The sequence below is a fragment of the Syzygium oleosum genome, unplaced genomic scaffold (genome assembly GCF_021117445.2).
Source record: "Syzygium oleosum isolate NSW1041296 unplaced genomic scaffold, Sole_v2.1 Sole_v2.05, whole genome shotgun sequence".
In the NCBI taxonomy this organism is placed as follows: domain Eukaryota; kingdom Viridiplantae; phylum Streptophyta; class Magnoliopsida; order Myrtales; family Myrtaceae; genus Syzygium; species Syzygium oleosum.
The window spans coordinates 8,166,895-8,187,242 of NW_026607489.1; the positions used below are offsets into that span (position 1 = coordinate 8,166,895).

The 20,348-nt window shown below is 40.4% G+C and overlaps 1 protein-coding gene and 1 long non-coding RNA gene across 3 annotated transcripts; one reads left to right on the plus strand and one right to left on the minus strand.

The window, feature by feature from the left end:
- Window positions 1-1,506: 1,506 nt before the first annotated feature.
- On the minus strand, window positions 1,507-4,288 carry LOC115662234 (uncharacterized). The gene is made up of 5 exons (XR_008816640.1): window positions 3,923-4,288; window positions 3,554-3,822; window positions 3,218-3,468; window positions 3,022-3,128; window positions 1,507-2,934 (listed from the first exon to the last, which is right to left on the minus strand). It is a non-coding gene; the product is annotated as an uncharacterized LOC115662234 (long non-coding RNA).
- Window positions 4,289-6,159: 1,871 nt separating this feature from the next.
- LOC115664635 (disease resistance protein RPS5-like) lies at window positions 6,160-13,840 on the plus strand. Of its 2 annotated transcripts, none has more exons than XM_030586538.2 (3): window positions 6,160-6,537; window positions 8,304-8,395; window positions 10,641-13,840. In XM_030586538.2, the coding sequence occupies exon 3, from the start codon at window positions 10,855-10,857 to the stop codon at window positions 13,681-13,683; it is 2,829 nt and encodes a 942-aa protein (XP_030442398.2). In that variant the 5' UTR covers window positions 6,160-6,537; window positions 8,304-8,395; window positions 10,641-10,854; the 3' UTR covers window positions 13,684-13,840. The 2 variants fall into 2 exon arrangements, with proteins under 2 accessions (XP_030442398.2, XP_056167725.1); XM_056311750.1 differs by having other exon boundaries at window positions 8,329-8,395.
- The last annotated feature ends 6,508 nt before the right edge of the window (window positions 13,841-20,348 follow it).

The following is a 20,348-nucleotide window of genomic DNA, read 5'->3' on the forward strand; positions in this document are numbered from 1 at the left end:
TGACTTACTAACATCACAATGATATGGAGATTCCTATTTTCTTCCGCACTTACTCTGTTGCTTCCCTAGACACCGACCTGGTTTTGTTTTGCTAGCACCCTTGTGTTGATATGTGCTATATTCTTCCGTTTGAAAACATTGGCAATAGAGCATGCACACGCTCATACTCATAGAAGAAAGTCTCTTTGTGACAGAGAAAAGTAATTTTCTTGAATGTCAGTTTTGAGATCTCTGATGTTGACTTCTGTAATCTTATGGAGGATTCTATGCTGAACGACACCCTACATTCTGTTTGAATAAGGGAAACATCAGACCTGCAGTAGTTGAAGTTTATTCCTCGATTCAAATTTCCACGTCTCATCATGTAGTATTCACATTGTTGCAGGTGGTCAACAGATAATGGAGACAATGGGTAAGCAACGAATGCTCAGACTGAACTATCACGAATCAGCCCACTTCTCCCATCTCCACCCTCATCAAAGAGACCAGTTGCTGGAGATTCAAGCTCATTGATTATCTCAGTGGCGGTGTATAAAAATACAAAGAATTTCCCGCGACATTGGGATCGACACTGTCCTCAGTTCCTAATTCTAACAGGACCTGTTCCATGCCATCTACTCCATCTTATCCCCATTTTTTCTTCTATTTTGGGCTCACCTACAAATTATCCGCTTGCTTTCTCTAGGAGAAAGGCCGTTGTCCTTTCACTGTCTATACGACTCAAAGTGAAGGTTCTCGGTGACAAATACTATCCGTGATAATATATTTCATACCTAGCTGTTTTTTGCTCCTAAACAGTGAAGAGATTATTCCGTTTAGCATGCTTAGCGTACACCGAGAAGAAGTTTAATTAAGTCTTGGATTGCTTCCATTCCCTGTTTGTCGAAATTCAAGGAAGAAATTATAATCTAGTGATCTGTCATTATTCTTCTCCTGCCATTTGCACTGGCCGCAAATTTAATCGCTCGACGATGGCTTGATACATGACATATAACGATGTCATCCTTCTTAGTCTACTAGTTTTATTTTCATTCACCAATCACAATGGAAGCCTGGACTGTCAAGCATTTGAGTTCTGCAGGGAAATAGCAAAAGGTGAAACGGTGGTTTATGGTATGGTGAAGACTTGGAGTAAGATGTTTCTTTGCCTACGAAAGTGATCAAGGTACATTGTGATGAGATTCTCTCGCATCTTTGCGAAAAGTCATATCAACTAATGCCAGGGGAGCTAGAGTGGCTTGGTCTGAAGTGTCTTCCCAAGTTTGAGGGAGCGCTTGGCCTTAAAAACTTACTTCTATGAGTGACGGTTCTATGTGTCACGGTCCATAGGTTTTCAAGGTACAAAGGACTTCCGACCAAAAAAAGAAAAGGTACAAAGGGGTGTGATGATTGGAAAGACCGGGCGAGCCTCTTAGAGTTTCTCGAATTCTCTAGAATATTATCACTAGGGATGAGCAGTATGGGAAATATACACCATTTTGGAGAATTCTTGTAATTAATGCGGGTAGTTGATAGATGGGGAAATTGAACCTCCACGTTCAGATTGTAGGGAGATCTACGGTTATGAATAAGAGAGTATTTGTATATATAGGAGTCCCTCCTCTCATTGGTATCATCTCATAAGTAATAGAAAATCCGGATCTTCTCATCTCGCTCTAAAGATCCTTGTGAGGCTCACCTTTACCCGTGAGATTTGGAAGACTGCTTGTATTCTCAGGAAGTTGCAGTCCAAATCTGGTTCCTTTTTCATTGCTTGGGTGCATTGTCATTGTTTGAAGGGATCTGGCATCCGAACTGTTGTTATTAAGGCCAATAGTATTTACTTATTCATTCTACCTAAGGTATGCAATGTGTTATGCACCACCAACCAATTTAAGGGGGCTAGAGCTGGAGCTGACATGACATTTGTATTGGGTTTCTGGAACTTATCTTCTGGAGTTCTACATTTCTGTCTGATTCAAGGCAATACTGAATTCAAACTTCAGTATGCTGATTTCGAATATCTTTAGCACCTTTATTCTCCATGGTGTATTGGCCGGGCTTTCCTATTTGCTTATGTCCGTGCATCAATGGATTAACTTTCATAAACAAAAGACATATCTCCAATCTTTACTTATCTGTCCACTCTCTGCAATTAAGCTGCTTGAAGTTGCATTTGTTGATTAACAGGCCAGAGTAATAGGATTGTAGCAAAAGGTAGTTATTCAGCAAGAAATAGACCAACTCAAGAAGAACGTAAACTGCTTCGGACATTCTTATTTCTCATTTTCTCAGTCATACAATGTGCTCCCGGGCAAGCGTTCGCTTATGGCTACCATTACCCAGTGAGTTTGTCATTCTAGCATATTGGTATTGCATTGACGATCGGGTCATAACAATAAAGTCGAATCCCCCGTGCCACTTCTTTCCTTGGCTATTATGGCTCTGTGCCAAATTGCCAAGTGAAGCAACAAATACATCTACAGTGGCTCAACGAGAACTGGATACTTGTTCTTGGGCATCTTTACTAGAGTAGGCTGGACTGAGTCATCTCTCTCCAGAGGAGTCCACCTGTCAAGAAGAGTAAGATTGTCTAATCAAGTTCTACACTCACAATAAACGCCTGAGAAATTCATCAAGCATAGTCTCAGACACGAACATATCAATTTTGTCATTTCTTTTTCTTTTTCTTCTTCTTTATTGCTTCATTTTTTTAAAAAGACTATAGCTTATAAAAGGTTGTCCCCTTGGCTGGTTGACATGCTAGATGGCAATCAAAATGTTCTAGCAGGAAGATGAGACGTTGTTTATCAAAATGAGCATTTTATGTTCTAACTTCTATCTGCACGATAAGTGATGAATGAAAATAGAGATCTCCAGCTTCGCCAGATTGATCCCCGGGCACATACGTGGTCCACTACCGAATCCAAGGAAGCTGAAAGGCTTCAAAGGTTCCTGAGATCAATAGAAAAATTTCAGCTGGAAATAAGAAATAAAACGTGGGCTATATACTATACGACGAAGCGACAGAAAGATGGTTACATCAAATCTGGAAGGGTCAAAAACTTCGGGCTGAGGGAAAACTTCCGGGTCATGGTGAATAGAAACAACATCCAGGTTCACCAACCAACCTTTCTTGATCTTATATCCTGTAAAAGACCAGGAGTTAGTATTAGTAAGCATCTTGAGATTGCATTTTTCTGATTAGCGTGTTTGGTCTTTTTATCGGGATGCATACCATCAATCTCAAAATCCTGAGCAGCTTTCCTCGAGAACCAAGGTAATATCGTGGCTCTCCTTAGAGTTTCACTTATTACCTGAAATACCAAAGACAAAAAAAATTTCTACATCTTCCCGTTTTCAGTAGGGTAATTAGGGTGATAGAGTTAATGTCTTGCTTACTTTAGCGGTATAAGGCATGTTATTAACTTCGCTCCAAGATAGATTCGCTCCACCCTTGCCACTCGCTTGAATTTCCATATGCTCTTCCTGCATACGAAGCACGCAACCCGTTCTTCAGTATTCTTAGGTGACGGTTTCAATTTAACAGAGCTCATCGGCAAAATGGGAGTACCCTGAGCCGTTGCAGATCTCGAGGGTTCTCTCCGAGGAATTTCATGAGCCAAGTCAGAGCAGCAGTGGTGGTGTCATGACCAGCAACTAGAAGAGTTAGTACATTGTCCTTCATTTGCTTGCCCGTTAGCTTCTCTTTGTCAGCTTCTCCGTCCACCGCCTTGCTGTGCTTGATTATCAGGGACTCCAGGAAATCGTTTTGGAAGCCTTGTCCTTCTCTCCTCCTAGAAATAACGCTGTCCAACATGCTATATACATCCTATCCCGAGCCTGATTTCGTCGAAACGTTACATTAGGAAAGTAACTCGACGAAGTCTTCCGTTCCATCACGAGTATATTCCGAGGATATGAAAAAAAAAAAAAGAATTACCTGAATTCCACGATGAAATGCGGTTCCTGGCAATTTAAATGGCAAGGAAGCGAATGCGGAGGAAATTATTTTGAAATCGGATCAGAATTTCTCCTGCTCTTCGCCTTTCGGTTCTAAGCTCCTGATCATCATGTGGCCAATTACCTTGAGAGTGAACTGCACAAAGAATATGTCTTACCATTATGTTTACGTGCAGAACGATTACAGCAGAATTTCTGAAGATCTTTTTGTGTACCTAAACTGTAGAAGCCTCCTCAAGAACTAAAACTTTTCGTCCCTGCCCAATAAGCCCGAAACACAAATTCGGTTGACCTCAGCTAACGATTTCCTTCTTGGACTTGGCTTGCTCATGCCATTTAAGACCGATTATTTTATTGAAGTGATTATTATATTTATTAATTCATGAGGTGCATCAAGCTCGTCACCCACCCTTTATTCAGGTTAGTGAGTTTTCTTGTACTTTTATAAATGATGCTATTTACGTGTAAAACTCAAGCTAAGTTAATTTTTAATGAAATTTAGTATCCCCCTAATGTTTTAGTAATTATGTTTTTCGACTATTCGGTAACAACTTTTTTTTATAGGTTTGTATCGTTTCATTTATTAAGAAGATAACATAATTTAATTAAGAGTCGATAAATTTAAATTAAATGAGACTTGGTCGGCAAATAAACCTTGGTAAGCAAAGCTGTAGAACAATGAACGAATAAACGGCTTATTGTCGATAACGTACATTTTTTAATGTTAATAATGAAAATTTTATCAATAAAGGCTTATTGTTGTCTTCGTTGACGTGTACTTTCTTTCTCGATAAATATTCATTATTAACTTTTCTCCTGTATAAAAATATCATCATACCAAAGATTATAACAACTTTATTTTATCAATAGGATATGTTATTACTTGTTTAATTTTCAAAGATTCTTCTTGAACTAGCAATAAAATGAATTTATATTAGTTTACTTTAAATTTTCTTTTGTTCTTTCTATTTGTAAATTTAAACTTAATAAAGAAATAATTTATCCAAATATTTTGGTTCTTGTCAATTTACAATTTAAATATAATGAGGAAATAATTTCACGCTTCAAATTGCAACGTTATCTTCTTAACATTCAGATTTTAATTTAATTTGGTTGTAAATTAAGTGGGTTTATGTGACGTTACTTTATAAGCTATATATGTTTAAAAATATTTCTATTATAAAATTTGCATGCAACTTATACTTATATTTTAATTATTTATGATAGAGTAATTGTATAATAATAACGATTGTGCAAAATGTTTGACATTGTTTCAATAATTCTAAGAGAGAATTAAAAGTGGCTAGTACGAAAAGGGTGATGGGGCAATTTTAAGAATATTGAGTCATATGCTTTACTACGTTTGCCGAATGACATAAGCATTTGAAGTGAGTTGGGACTCGCAAATTGGATAGCACCAACCTTGCAAATCGAAATATCCGTAGATGGCCGATGGACTCCCGAAAAGGCAAAAGTAATATTTTTTTGCTTTTCCTGTTAATATTTAAAATATTATTTAAATTTCAAAAACTTTGGAGAAAATTGTACGCAAATCTATATATCAACGTAAGATCACTTTCGAAGGTTTCAAGTATTTTTTTTACATTAATAAAAGTGAATTCGGGTACGCCGTAAGATTTTAAAAAAAGCAAAAGGCAAACACTAAATAAACTCTGATTGTAATAAGTATTGGAGAAGGCTTTTTGTGGATTGCTTCGATAGTTACCCAAATTGTCGAACTATGGAAACCAAATAAACAGCTAATTAAGTTTGTGAAATTTCCATCGGAGAGCTTCTAAAAGGCTGACCCTCAATCCCATTAATCGAATAATTATTTTGCTTGTATCCAAAAAAATAGTGATTCTTTGCTTCTGGACACCATTGATCACATTCCACGCAGTCCAAAGACAAAAGCAGGAAGAAGAACGCGAGCATTGCCTCATATTGAAGAAACATCGGTCACTGATATTCTTTGCCTTAGTTCATACTCCTCGGGGTGCTTATAAATGAGTCTAGTCATGATACCTTCCCTGTTTTCTTGGCTCAAACGATTGTGGATTTCTTTTCTGGACAGAAAGATTCTTTGCGGCTCGACCCGGATGAAGAAAGGAGAAGAATTATAGTTCCCTTTCTCTTCTCGAAGTAAAGGAAAGATTCTGATATTCTTTCCTTCGCCTGCTAGCCAGAACAATCGAGATAAATATAGCATAGCTTATCGAACAGCACCCGTCCACCTGCTTTCCTACCATCTACATACTCCTATTTTTTCGATCTCTTATTCTTTTCTGTGGACGCATTATTTTCTAGTTCAATTCCATATAACTAGAGAGGACAAGTTACAGAGCAACGGGTGGAGCTTTCGGGCAATCCCTCTAGTTCCTGTGTTGAGACCGGTTCCTCGCACGACAGTTTAGGGGGCCAGAAGCAGAAGCTCTCTCTTGATTCACCTGCTACGGAACAAGCAAGCGAAACAAGAGGATATGCTCTTCAAAGATCTGGTCGATCTTGCAAGAGCAAGGTCCTCTTCATCGCCGCAGAAATCAAGCCCCTCATCTTGACTTGGAGGGATTGGTTCATCCGAGAGCTGCTGCGGTGGTGAGGCATCTAAATTCTTTTTCATGTGACTGGCTTTTTATAAATCATGTCTTGGGACTTGATAAGTTCGGACAATATGATGACGACAATCAAAAACATGAAACTTTGACTCTTAAAATATTATAAAACCAAAATGGTTTTTGTTGAATTGGTGATCAATCATAACAAAAATAAAATTTTTAAACAAAAATTAAAGGATAAGTGCACCAAAACTCTCTGTAAGCATCTTAATGGAGATAATCTAACATTCAAACTTGTGTTTGGATGCATCTTTTATCAAAAGGTTTTGATACACTTTTCATTAGTTAAGTTCAAAAATATGAAATTTCGACTCTAGATCTCAAGCTTTAAAAAAATTGAGCTAACACCAAACGAGAGAATAATACAGCGTACCAAAGTAGACATCTCTTTCCGGCCAAAAAAGTAGGCCTATTTTTTTTTTTTTGGGCCAAAGTATTTAGATGTATTCAGTAAATGGAATGGGGGTGACACTACCAGTCGCTACGAAACTTTCCCTTATATCCTGCACCACAGGTTCATAATGCGATCTCATGAACTAGTTTGGCATCGTAACATCTTTAAAGACAACTTCTGAATTGGTGTCAGGGATGATCTGTCCCCTATGCTTTTCTTTGGCTAAAAGAACTCCTTCCTTCAATGCCAAACTTCTTATGTATAAGAAGCAGCTACTGGTTACCCTGTACCACCCACTATAGCACCTGAATAATCTCGACCAATAACTCCCACAGCCACCTTGTTATGGTTTTCTAAAAAAATACTAATATCATTAATTTTGATGACACCTTGTCGAGGTTTCTTCCAATCAATATCTCTAGTATCTTCCTTCTCACTCTTCCTCTGATCAGGATTGTCCTATTGCATATGCTTCTTCAAGTGAACATACTCAGTTAAAGCTTGCTGCAGCTGCTTAAGCACCTTAACAGGATCTGGAATAGTATGATTATGCACACTATTACATCTTTCCTTCCACAGATACCGACATACAAACTCAATGATGTTGGATATATCTGCTTCCTCTCCTCCATATTCTGACCTGTTCTATCAAACCGTAGATCAATACTCGATACTTACTCCTAATTTTTAGATTCAATATAGCAAACTAGATGCACTCACACCATCGGCTTAACAGAGTAATATGTTCCATAGTCTCCTCCACTCCACACAACACAGCATCATTTCTGATCCTCCTCTTGAAAAGGTTGCTATAGGATGCTAAGGCATTAAGAGTGTATTTTCCCTAAGTGCATTATCATCTTTGAGCGACAATAAACAGGCCAAATCCATTTCCACACACAGCTCTCCACCACCTTTGAGATAGATGGACCTTCCTTCCTTAAAATTAGAGTCTATACAAAAACATAAATGGATATAGCTGTCAACTGTCCTCTTCTATCAAAAGGCCACACATACTTTTATTCATCGCCGATGTCACTATGCTTGATTTGTTGAATGGTATCCTTATCTTCAGCTACAACATAATCTTGGCTAGGTCTCACATCCCAGCATCTCAAATCATTATCAACCAAATTACTAACCAATATAAGCTATTGAGTATATTGATAACTATTGTGTTATTTTGAGTTAATTAGCTTTGGCACTCTAGTAGTAAGTTCTCATTAAGGATTTGGCTATTAAAATTGATCTTAGTAAATGTCTAAGACACAAATTCGGTTGACCTAAGCAATCGACTTCCATCTTGGGCTTTTCTCGCTCATGCCATTTAAGACCGATTATTTTATTAACAGATTATTATATTTATTAAAGCACAAGGGGCATCAAGCAAGGACTTTCAGGTCAAGTACTAAGCTCGGACCCTCGTCACCCGCCCTTCAATCAGGTTAGTGAATTTTCTCGTACTTTTTAAAGTAATTTATCAACGTGTAAAACTCGAGTTAAGTGGATTTCTAATCAAATTTAGTAACTCACTAATGTTTTAGTAATTATATATCTTTCAACTAGCCGATAATAACTTTTAGCGGGTTATTATTGTTTCATTTCTTGTGGTAAATAACGGTATTTGACTATATAAACAGATGTCGGTAAATCATCTAATACATCTAACAATTTTACCGAGTTATCACTGGCTAGTTCTGTTATTTATTTGGAGAAAGCTCACTAATCATATTACAAATCAAGACTATCCTACATATAGAGCACATTTGAACTTAATCTATAACATCAAACTACTACTAGAAAGCTTCTTGAAAGTAGCCGTCTATTATGGGAATGAATTACTACAGCAACTATATTGATTTACCAAGAATGTGCGATTTAATAGTTTTCATAATTAGGTTATATGCAGAAACTTATAGTCCGATGACTCCATATATGAGCAGTGATTTGTTCTTAATTATCCAGAATTGCTTAAGAGCCTGCATAATAACTCGGTGCAAGTTTTATTTTTTTCTTATTGCTAATGTTTAACGATCACCGGAGATCTTATACCTGAATCCCAACCGCATCTCCGACCCTGACCCCACCCACCCTGTACACCAAACCCCTCTGGGTCTGGTGACAATAGAGCATGTTTTGCGTGCCGCATCCTCTCTCTCCTTTTCTAGTGTGTGTGTGTGTGAATTGTCGATATCAGCATTCGCGGTTTAAACTCTCTACAGTTAGAGAGTAAGTGGACCATATCCAGTTACTCTAAATTGATTGGAATGCCTCGTGCTTTATGAGGATTTTACACACAAATCCCCAGATATCGAACTCTTTTAGCTCTTGTTCCCTCCCTTACTTGCCTCTTATCTCCGCCACCCATCTCCTTGTCGCTAGCTCTCCAATACGATTGTCGCTGCAATACCCCTCCCAGTGGCATCTTTCGTTGCTCTCCATTTACCCCCCCCCCCCCCCTCTGTCTCTGTTTCTCTGGATAAACAATAGAGAGTCTCATGGTGGTTGTGACAAGAACCAACTGGCCGTTCGCTTTAAATTGTAGGTTGCCTGAGGTTGGGGAACTTCAATTTTAGGTGGCGACCTTAGATCGCTAGTGTGGTATGCATATTTTAATTTATTTTAGCTGTAATTTAAATGGATTTGTGTGACGTTAATTTATTAATTATATTCTCCATAAGCTATATATATTTAAAAATGTTTTTATTATAAAATCCTTGTGACATTAAATTTATGGTTTAACAAACGAATAAAAGAAAACATAGTAGTTGATTGCATGCAACTTAAGTTTAAATTTTAATTATTTTTTATAAGGTAATTCTAAAATAACAGCGATTGTGAAAAATGTAGACATTTTTTCAATAATTCTAAGATAAAAGTAAAGGTGACAAGTACGAAAAGGGTGATTGGGCAATTTTAGGAATATTGAGTTATATAATTGATGTTTGCAGAATGACATGTACATTTGAAGTGAGTTGTGGCTTGCAAATTGGGCAGCACCAATCCTGCAAGTGAAATATTCGTAGATGGCTGGTGGACTTCTAAAAAGGCAAAAGCATATATATTTCTCATTAAATTTTTTTTTCTTAAATTTCAAAAACTTTGGAAAGGACTATATGCGAATCTATATATCAATGTAAGACGACTTTCAAAGGTTTCAAGCATTTTACATTGATAAAAGTGAAGATCATTAAAAAGCAAAATATAAAAACTAAACAAACTCTAATTGTAGTAAGTATTAGGGAAGTCTTCTTGCGGATCACTTCCATAGTTACCCAAATTGTCCTATTATGAAAACTAAATAGACAGCTAATTATATTTGTGAAATTTCCATTGGAGAGCTTCTAAAAGGCTGACTCATCAGTTACATTATTCTGCATCTTGAAAAAGAAATCAAATAATTCTTTGCTTCTATCCAAAAAATAGTAATTCTTTGCTTCTGGACACGATTGATCACATTTCACGCAGTCCATAGACAAAAGCAGGAAGAAGAATTTGAGCATTGCCTTATATGGAAGAAACATAGGTCACTAGTGTTCTTTGCCTTGGTCCATATTAAGCAATCATGTATTCTTTGTCTCAAACGGACCCTAAACCGCAAGGCTCCTTAGGGTGCTTCTAAATGAGATTTGTCATGATACCTTCCCTTTTTCTTGGCTCAAACGATTGTGGATTTCATTTCTGAACAGAAGGATTCTTTGCGGCTCGACCCCAACGAAGAAAGAAGAAGAATTATGCGTTCCATTTCTCTTCTTGAAGTAAAGAAAAGGTTGCGATATTCTTTCCTTCGTCTGCTGGCCAGAACAATCAAGATAAATATAGCAGAGCTTATTGAACACCACCCATCCGCTCGCTTTCCTACTATCTAAATACTCGATCGATCTCTTATCTTGGAAAGAATCTATGGATTTCGCAAGTCCTCTTTTACAACTCGTCAAAGAGTTGTGGGGCTTGGCCAAGAAACCTTTGGGCTACATTTATTTTCTTAAAGATAATGTCGACTCTTTGAAGAACGCAACTGAAGACCTGAAGGCCGTGAGCTACGATGTGAAAAAAAGGGTGGAACGTGAAGAAAAAGAAGAGCGTGCTCTGCGCACGAAACAAGTGGCGACCTGGTTAGGCAAGGTGCAAGAGTTTGTCAGTCGCGTAGATCAAGTTCTTCGGGATGCCGGGGAACGTGACCAAATCAAATGTCTCAGTCGTTGTCTTCCACCAAACTGTTGGTCCGGTTATAAATTGGGGAAAAGAGTTAATCAAATGCTCAATGAAGCAAGAGAGCTCCCACCCAAGGAAGGAGAATTCGACACTGTGACATCGCCATTGCCTCCTCCTCGAGTGCTCGGGATGCCTATGGACAAGACGGTGGGGCTTGATAGTTCCTTTAAGAAAGTATGGGAATGGCTTGTGGACAAAAAACAAGTAGGAATGATAGGGTTATATGGAATAGGTGGTGTGGGAAAGACCACCCTCATGAAAAGGATCAACGAGGAGCTTTCCCGCGCAAATCATGGATTCGATGTTGTTATTTGGGTGGTGGTGTCTAGGCAAGTGAACAAAGATAGAATTCAAGATGCCATAAGGAAAAGGCTAGACATTGAAGATGAGCTCTGGAAAGGATGGTCCTGGGATGAAAGGGTCCATCATCTGCGGAAAGATTTGAATAAGAAGAAGTTTGTATTGTTGATTGATGATCTATGGGGGAGGCTGGACCTTCCAAAAATTGGAGTTCCTCGTCCTAGTCCCGAAAATGGATCCAAAGTTGTATTCACAACTCGGTCAGAGCAAGTATGCGACCAAATGGCAGCGGAAAAAACCTTCAAAGTACAGTGCTTGATGCCCGAAGAAGCCCTGGAATTATTTGAGAACAACGTCGGCAAACCGAATGTACATTCTCATCCAAATATTCCAGAGCTCGCTAAGGACATTGTCCGAGAGTGCAAAGGGTTGCCACTAGCCCTTATTACTGTTGGACAAGCCATGGCCGGCAGAAAGGATCCCCATGAGTGGAAGCATGCGCTAACAACGCTCAGGAACAATCCGTACAAGCTGTCAGATATGGTGGATGAAGTGTACCACATACTAGAGTTTAGTTATAATAGCTTAAATGACTCTACTGCTCAGCTTTGCTTCCTTTATTGTTGTCTCTTCCCTGAGGATTACCCCATAATAACAGATGAGCTTATTGAACTCTGGATTGGAGAAGGCTTGCTAGGAGACATCAATGATTTATACAGTATGCGGGATAAGGGAAAGTATGTCTTGGGGAGTTTAGAGATGGCTTGTCTATTGGAAAGTGTGCGTGATGAAGATGAAGAGTCATGGGTAAAGATGCACGATGTCATCCGCGACATGGCAACCTGGATCGCTCATGACCACGGGAAAAGGGAGAACAAGTTGCTAGTGATAGAGAAAGACGAAGACATGTCCGAGGATCTGGTCTTTAAATGGGGGGAATCAAAGAAAGTATCTCTATGGGGAAAATGGATTCGAAATATCGACAAGAAACCACCCCAGTGTTCGCAGCTCGAAACTTTATTTGTAAGGGAAACAGAAGTGACGTTCATGCCAAAAGGATTTTTCGACTCGATGACGGCTTGTCTAGCGGTCCTGAACCTATCCAGCAATGGAAATATCGAGTCATTCCCCGAAGGGATTTGCAATCTGATCAATCTACGATACTTGAACTTGTCGGTCACCGGTATTAGTGAATTACCCAAAGAAATCAAGAACTTGACTCGTTTACGGTGGTTGCTACTGGACGATATGTTGAAAGGAAACGTCCTTATTCCGACAGGGGCAATCACAAGCTTACCACTGAATGTGTTTAGCCAATGGAATTTCAACCAATGGAAGTTAGAAGAACTTATGGGGGAATGGGGTGGGGTGAAGGAAGAAGAGACAGTAGAGGAACTAAAGGAAGAAGAGATGGTAGAGGAACTAGGGTGCATGCAACATCTCACCGACTTATCTATCTGCGTGCACGAGTCTTCCTCTGCTCAGAAAATATTCCAATCCCCGAATTTACGGAGACGCATAAGGAGAGCGTGCATTGATAATAGGAATGGTAACTTGACTAGCATCGTAATAAATTACTCACCAGCAAGCACTAACGGTTTCTCGCATTTAGAGACGCTTTGTCTATTTCAATATACCGAGCTGAGTGAGATGAAGATAACTCAGAGAATAGGACAAGCGCCAAACTACTTTTGCTTCCCCAATCTCGTTGATGTTTGGGTCAAGAGGTGCGGGCTTTTGGACTTGTCCTGGCTCGTGCATGCTCCGAAGCTCCGGAAACTGACGGTCACATTCTGCGAATCGATGGAGAAAATCATTGGGGATGGATTTGCAAGGGAGGAATTAGCTGCTTCGGGACTATTCTCACGTCTCGAATCCCTACGACTCATCGGTCTTCCCAAGCTAACGAGCATTTGCGACCAGACTCTATCCTTTCCCCAGGGGGTACGCTTCTTCATAGTAAACTGCCCTGGTCTAAGAAAGTTGCCGTTGGACTCGAGCAGCGCGAGGGGAAGCTTTGAGGTCGAGGGGGACAAACGCTGGTGGACGTGGGCCGAGTTTGAGTGGGACCCCACCGCCCGGGTCACTTTGCAGTTGGATGAAATGGAGGGCCCCGCAAAAGAAATGACATTTGGAGAGGCAGCACGTAAAGTGAAAGATGAGTCCCGTTACGCTGGCAAGATTGGATTCCTACCTCGTGGGGGGCCGAGTGAGTGAGTGAGTTGAGGCTGATAAGTTTAATATAGTTGTTTTTTTTATAATAAAAAAAAAGTGGCTTCATTTGTCTTTCCATAGTTATGTAATTTTCTGGTGTTGGGATTCCTGTAATGTGGGGGGTGGCGGCGTGGGGTGTTAAAATGAAGATGAAGGGGAAACAAAAAACGACCGCAGCGGTGAATAAGCATCTCTCTCTCTCTGTCTCTCTCTGTAACCTCACCTCTCGTTTGTATCTTCCAACTGCTGCATCTGCATCTGCAGGGGCCCAATTTGGATTTAAGATCACCGTCTCTCGTCCTTTTTTTTAATTAATTAATTTTTGACAAATTTCTCATCCCTTATTTATTTTTATTTTTAAATAATAATAATTGTGTCCGTGATGATTTGGGCTTCCCTTTCTGTCTTGGCAAAGCTTTGGCGTCTCGTCCGATAATGCGATTCCTCCTTTAGATGTGCAGCAGCCACCGCTACCCTGACATGGTCGATGATGCCTCGCGGCGCTTCTATAGCCGCCATACCCACCGTCGCACTCCACCACCACCGTGGCCCCCTCTCTCTCTCTCTCTCTCTCTCTCTCTCTCTCTCTCGGCCCCGGCCCGGATTGGAACAAGGCCAGCTCTCTCTCTCTCTCTCTCGGCCCCGGCCCGGATTGGAACAAGGCCAGGTTGTGGTCGTTGAGTTTAGGAGTTAGCTGCTTTCGTGCACTGGTGGCTGCACCATTTTCAGTAGCGTCAGCAACTGTCCTTGATAAAAGCTTAGTCCCACGAGATTTCCTTCGAAGGTCCAAGCCTTGACTCATTTTTTTTGGCGGATGGGGATCCTTCCTTCGGTGGGAGAAGGCTGGGCAGTACTGGCAATCGCTGATCCTTCAGTACTGGTAATTGTGATTCAGAGGGATGAGAGGAAGACCATGGGCAGAGGCTTCTTATATTCTGCTATTTCATGTTTTTATCTGACAATCCTATCACGTCTACTAATATCAATTGTCTTCCTAGCTCTAAAACCTTTGGCTGAACAACACAACCCAAGTCCGTGAATAATCTCATAAGGTGGGCTATGCTGTCCATGCATGTGTCCTGTTTCTCCTTTCGCTTGCAGACTTGATTTTTGCACTTGTGAAGATGCCTCTTCGGTTATGATGTTGTATGTAGCTTATTTAGTAAACTTTGCAATCTTCAGTGCAGATTGAGTTGGATTTTGACGTTACGTTCTGAATCTTAATCAATGATTGTGGACATGGTGGCAGGCTTTGAAGCAAGAAGTAATTGTTGACCTTGTCAATCAGTGTCGTTTTTATCGAGAGCGTGTCGTGCTTCATCTGAATTACACAGCGTTAGAAATTCAATAAAGAAAATAAGTCATCCAACCTTTTGCGGTTAGATGTTATACCCCTAGTTGCGCACTCTACTGACCTTCAGAGACGAGGAACTTCTGTGGCTGGGATTGGCATTGAATGCTAGTTTGCAGCGTGCTATTTGTCAACATGATAACATTGTCACCAAAGGTACTCCACTGACCAAAGCAGAAGTGACAGAAACCCCCCGGCTTTGGCACCAGCGAGTGTGTATCATGAGGATGGTGAATCTGAAGATGATTTTGCCCAACTAGGTCACAGGTGAATGTTCTGCATTCTTTTTTGGATATGGTGTTCAGGTAAAATTTTCTTTTCACTTTGAGTTGCTTTCGAGCTTCCATCATGTGACAGTTTCATCTGATATGACTGGTTCTACAGAACAGATATGCCACACTTTCTATGAGTTGCTTTTGGTAACTTAGATAAAGACCATAGAGGCTCTGGTATATGCCTTTTAGAAACATGGTCAGGCACAAATTTCTACGATTGTGGGAAGTGATGATGACTTACTAACATCACAATGATATGGAGATTCCTATTTTCTTCCGCACTCACTCTGTTGCTTCCCTAGACACCGACCTAGTTTTGTTTTGCCAGCACCCTTGTGTTGAAATGTGCTATATTCTTCCGTTTGAAAACATTGGCAATAGAGCATACACACACTCTTCAGCTGCAACATAATCTTGGCTAAGCCTCACATCCCAGCATCTCCAATCATTATTAACCAAATTACTACCCAATATAAGCTTGATTTCCTCCTTTGTTATCCCCATCTATCCTTCCACACCTTAACTATCTCTAGAAGCTATTTGCCATACCGTCCCCGCATTCATAATCTCCCTTCCCTAAAAAATACTACTCCATCCCCAAGAGGACTTAGCACCTTTCACAGCCTCAAGAAAGTCACAATATGGAAAATATAGACCTTTAAGAAGCTTAACCCACACAGCATCCGGGTTATGAAAGAGCCTCCATACCAGCTTAGCAAGCCGAGCTAGATTAAAAGTTTGAAGATACTTAAAAACCCACAAAAAAATCTTTTATAGGAATCTCATTTGAGTCAATCTCACCATTTTCATTGTACTGCAAAATTAGATCCTATTTTTGTGTTTCTAAAACGAGATTTCGAGTTATATCTTTCGCTAATTAAAGCCTTGGTCGATCTTAGTTTAGTCTTCAATAAATAATCAAGGAACTTAAATTTTTGCACATCTTAAATTTATCCATACTTTATAAGGAACTAATCTTACATTACGTTGCACATCTTTAAAACGTATGTCGATGGAGATGAATTTCAAACCTATTTATCGTGGTCAATGTAACCTTTAGTTAAGTTTAATATGCAAAGCATACAATTGATAAATTGCACTTGTTGTGTGGATTGAGAATTTATCTCCCACAACGAGTACATCAACCTAAAATTTGAGAAATTATTCAAAAAGTCATAAACTTATGTTACTTTTGCTAATTCGATCCTAAACTTTTTCACACTTTGTCAATTGAGTCCATCCGACCAATTGACACTTTCGCCAATTCAGTCCTCGACTTCTTCATAAGCTACAAATATTTGAAAGTAGTTTTATTATAAAATCCATGAGACATTAAATTTATGGAGTGACAAATGAATAAAAGAAAACATGGTTGCTGATTGCATGCAACTTATGTTTAGATTTTAATTATTTATGATAGAGTAATTGTAAAATAATAACGATTGTGCAAAATGTTAGGCAGTATTTCAATAATTCTAAGAGAGAAGTAAAACTGCCTAGTATGAAAATGGTGACGAGGCAATTTTAAGAATATTGAGTTATATATTTGATGTCTGCATAACGACATGTACATCTGAAGTGAGTTGTGACTTGCAAATTAGGCAGCACCCATCCTGCAAATGGAAATATCCGTAGATGGCCGGTATTTCTAAAAGTGCATGAGCAATATTTTTTTTTTGACTTAACCATTAATTTTTTTTTTTAATTTCAAAAACTTTGGAGAAGATTATATGGGAATCTGTATATCGATGACTTTCAAAGGTTTTGAAGCATTTTACATTAATAAAAGTGAATTCGGGCACGCCGTAAGATTTTTAAGAAGCAAATAGTAAAAACTAAACAAACTCTAATTCTAGTTAGTATTAGAAAAGGCTTTTTGCATCTTAAAAAGGAATCAAATAATTCTTTGCTTGTATCCAAAAAAATAGTAATTCTTTGCTTCCGGACACTGTCACGCCCCGTACCCCACGAAGCGAGAGCATCCCACCTTCGGTCGATAAATTGCGACGTCCTAGGAAGCGTCGCCGACCCACGCCCATACAGAGATCAAGCACAAGCGGAAGTATAAAATAAACAAACCCAGACAATAACAATATGAGCCAAGGATAGCCATCCAATAAACAACGATCAACGCAGAAAATATGTATATGCTTATATTACTATTTTAAAACTCTTTTTACAGTGTTCACGACAACCAAAAAGGAAACGCCAACAGCTAGGAATAACCCAAGCAGCCACTTCTCCGTTCTGCTCCATCCCCACCGGGGTGCATGCTCGACGACTGCTGGATAAAATGCGGTATTCCCAAAAAGAGGTGGTGACCTCGGCATCCTACTACTGGGGGTCTGAAAATGTTTCGGTTTACACAACCATGAGACGAATCTCAGTGAGTTCAACCCCTAAACCTAGGCTAGGCTAGCATGCAATCTCCTGACCGGAAACAAACATTTAAAATCATAACACAACCATAATCATACAATTCTCACGACCTACTTGAGTTAGACAGTTCAATATGTAATAATCACGGGACATACGTGGCACACATTATCACACGTACGCCAATCACATGCTCATACACCGAGTCTCACACACTCGCATGCTATTCAATGCATGTTTATGCATGCAAATGTCATTGACATGTCATGCACATTTCTTTGGCCCACTGGCCCACACTGGCACACTTGCCCAATTAATTATTATTACGACTCGAGTCATCAATTTTTCACGGCCCGATGCGTCTAGCACGCTTTAAAGTGCATGAGGCGCAAGAACCGATCCGGCCCGGTGTCTCTAGCCTGCTTCAAAGTGCATGAGGCGCAACACTGTTCTCCTTGCGAACCGAGCCGCTTCAAAGTGCATGAGGATGGTCGCCTTCCGGACGTACGGCATCGTCTTGCTTCAAAGTGCATGAGGACGGTATCGACCCGAAGGTCCTTAGGTGATCACACGCTCATTATTATCCGAACCCGCGTATAACGCTTCAAGGTATTTTAGGTGATCACATGCTCATGGCAGACACGCATGCTCGCACAATTTCATCACATGCCTCACTCTTGGCATACGCAATGCGTGTCCATGTTATGCAATGCAATGCACCACGAGCACCAACATAATTCGGACACCCAATGTCACAACACGTGCTTAATTGGCCCAATTGATACCGTGTGGCCTAACGTGCGATTCAGAAAGCAGCAATTCATTGTAACCAAACAATGGCCAATCGCACTCCACAAAATCAGCCACACAACATACGACATAGCGATGCACGAAATCAACCACAATTAAGCACAATTGACGTACAATCGTCAACCGGGTATACCCGGCAATTTCACCAACGAGCTCCTAAATTGGTCATTAAACCCCATTATCCTCCCCAATGATTCTCATTAATCCACTAAATTTTTCCGATAATAATTTCTACCAATCGCTCCCTCAACCCAGTTTGAAATACACACTTGCTATTATCTAAGCCACCCAAAATGCACCGATAATACCTAAATCAGTCCAGGAAAAACGCACTATCAATCCTAATCCGGGTTTAGGAATTTTACTCACCTAATCCAAAGTCACGACGTCGGGGAACGGCGGCCGATCACTGGTGAATAGTGAAACCGGCAGCGAAATTCCCGGCCAGACGGCGCGGGTGTACGGACGGTGAAACAGTACCCCGTACGGACATTGTACGGACGGCTAGGAAGGTGGCCGGCGAGGTGTTGAGTGGCGACGCGGCGTCCGTACGGTCCGGCGTGAAGCGGTGATCCGTACGGACACTTACGACGGGCAGTCTTAGGCGGCAACGTATGGACGTCTTTGGACGGCCGGGTGTCGACCGGGCGGCGGATTGGAGCTCAGCGTAAAGCTCCGCGGTAATGTTTGTAAAACGAAAAATGAGAAAAGAGGGAAAAAGGAGAGAGAGGGCGTGTTTACGGGTCAAAGCCGGGGCTGTGGTGGCTGCACGAGGTGGAAATGGTTGCTAGTGATGTTGGCTCGGCGGGCGGCATCGGCGGGTGATCTGTTCGGCGTGAACGTGCACGGAATGACGGAAATGTCCACGGCAGAATAGAAACAGGGAAAAGGAAGAAGAAGTTGGGGAAAATGGCCGAATGAACCTTACGAGAGAGAGAGAGAGAGAGAGAGAGAGATATAGTCTGGTCAAACTGAGTCAACACTGCCTTGGTGGAATCCAAGTGTCAAGATCTAGGTCTATTGGACAATTTTGCCCTTGATCCAAGGGCTAGGATTCAATCTAATCCAATAATTTAGGGATGAAATGGTCTTTTGTCCCTAACCATGGTTGACCAGACCTGGTTTAATCCCAATTAATCTTGGTTAACCCCAAAATTTTGACCAATTTTCGGAATTAAATAAAATGGTCTTAGGGGCATTTTCGTAATTTTCCGATCCCGAACCGAAATTTCAATTTTCGCACATACGTGTTCCATATGTGCGTGGCCAACATAATATGGCGTAGGAATCGCGAAATTCATCGCGCAAGCCCTCGAAAATCCACATCAAAGTTTCGGGAATAAAATAATATTATTTTTTCAATTTTTGACGAAATTCCAATTTTTGGCCAAAACGACTCCTGGTATGCGTGGCCACCCAAAAATGGCATCGGCCACGAAAAATAACCTCATTTGGCCTCGAAAAGCAACGCGGCATCCCGGGGGCAAAATCGTAATTTTTCACCCCCCGGACCGAAATTCCAAATTTTTACTCGTACTAACTCCACATATGAGTGGCCGGCGTAATATGACGTCGATTCCCAAAAATAATCTCTTAAGCCTTGAAAATCGATATCGAAATCCGGGCTTAATTCCGTGAACAAAACCCGTTTAACTTTCAATTTCGGGTCTCTCACTAACGGGCGGCAGTTTAGAGATTACGCGTATCGACCTAGGGCTACCCGTATCGTAATGGTCTCGATCATTGAGAGAATGAGAATTTATCACTAACCCCTGAGGCTCTAATCGTTCGGTTTAGGTTCATGATCGATTGGCCACGTGCACTTTTCGGTCATGTAATCACCGCAATCCGAGTGT

What these genes read in the sequence shown, in the direction of transcription:
- LOC115664635 (XM_030586538.2), top strand. Translation starts at nt 10,855, where the DNA reads ATGGATTTCGCAAGTCCTCTTTTACAACTCGTCAAAGAGTTGTGGGGC.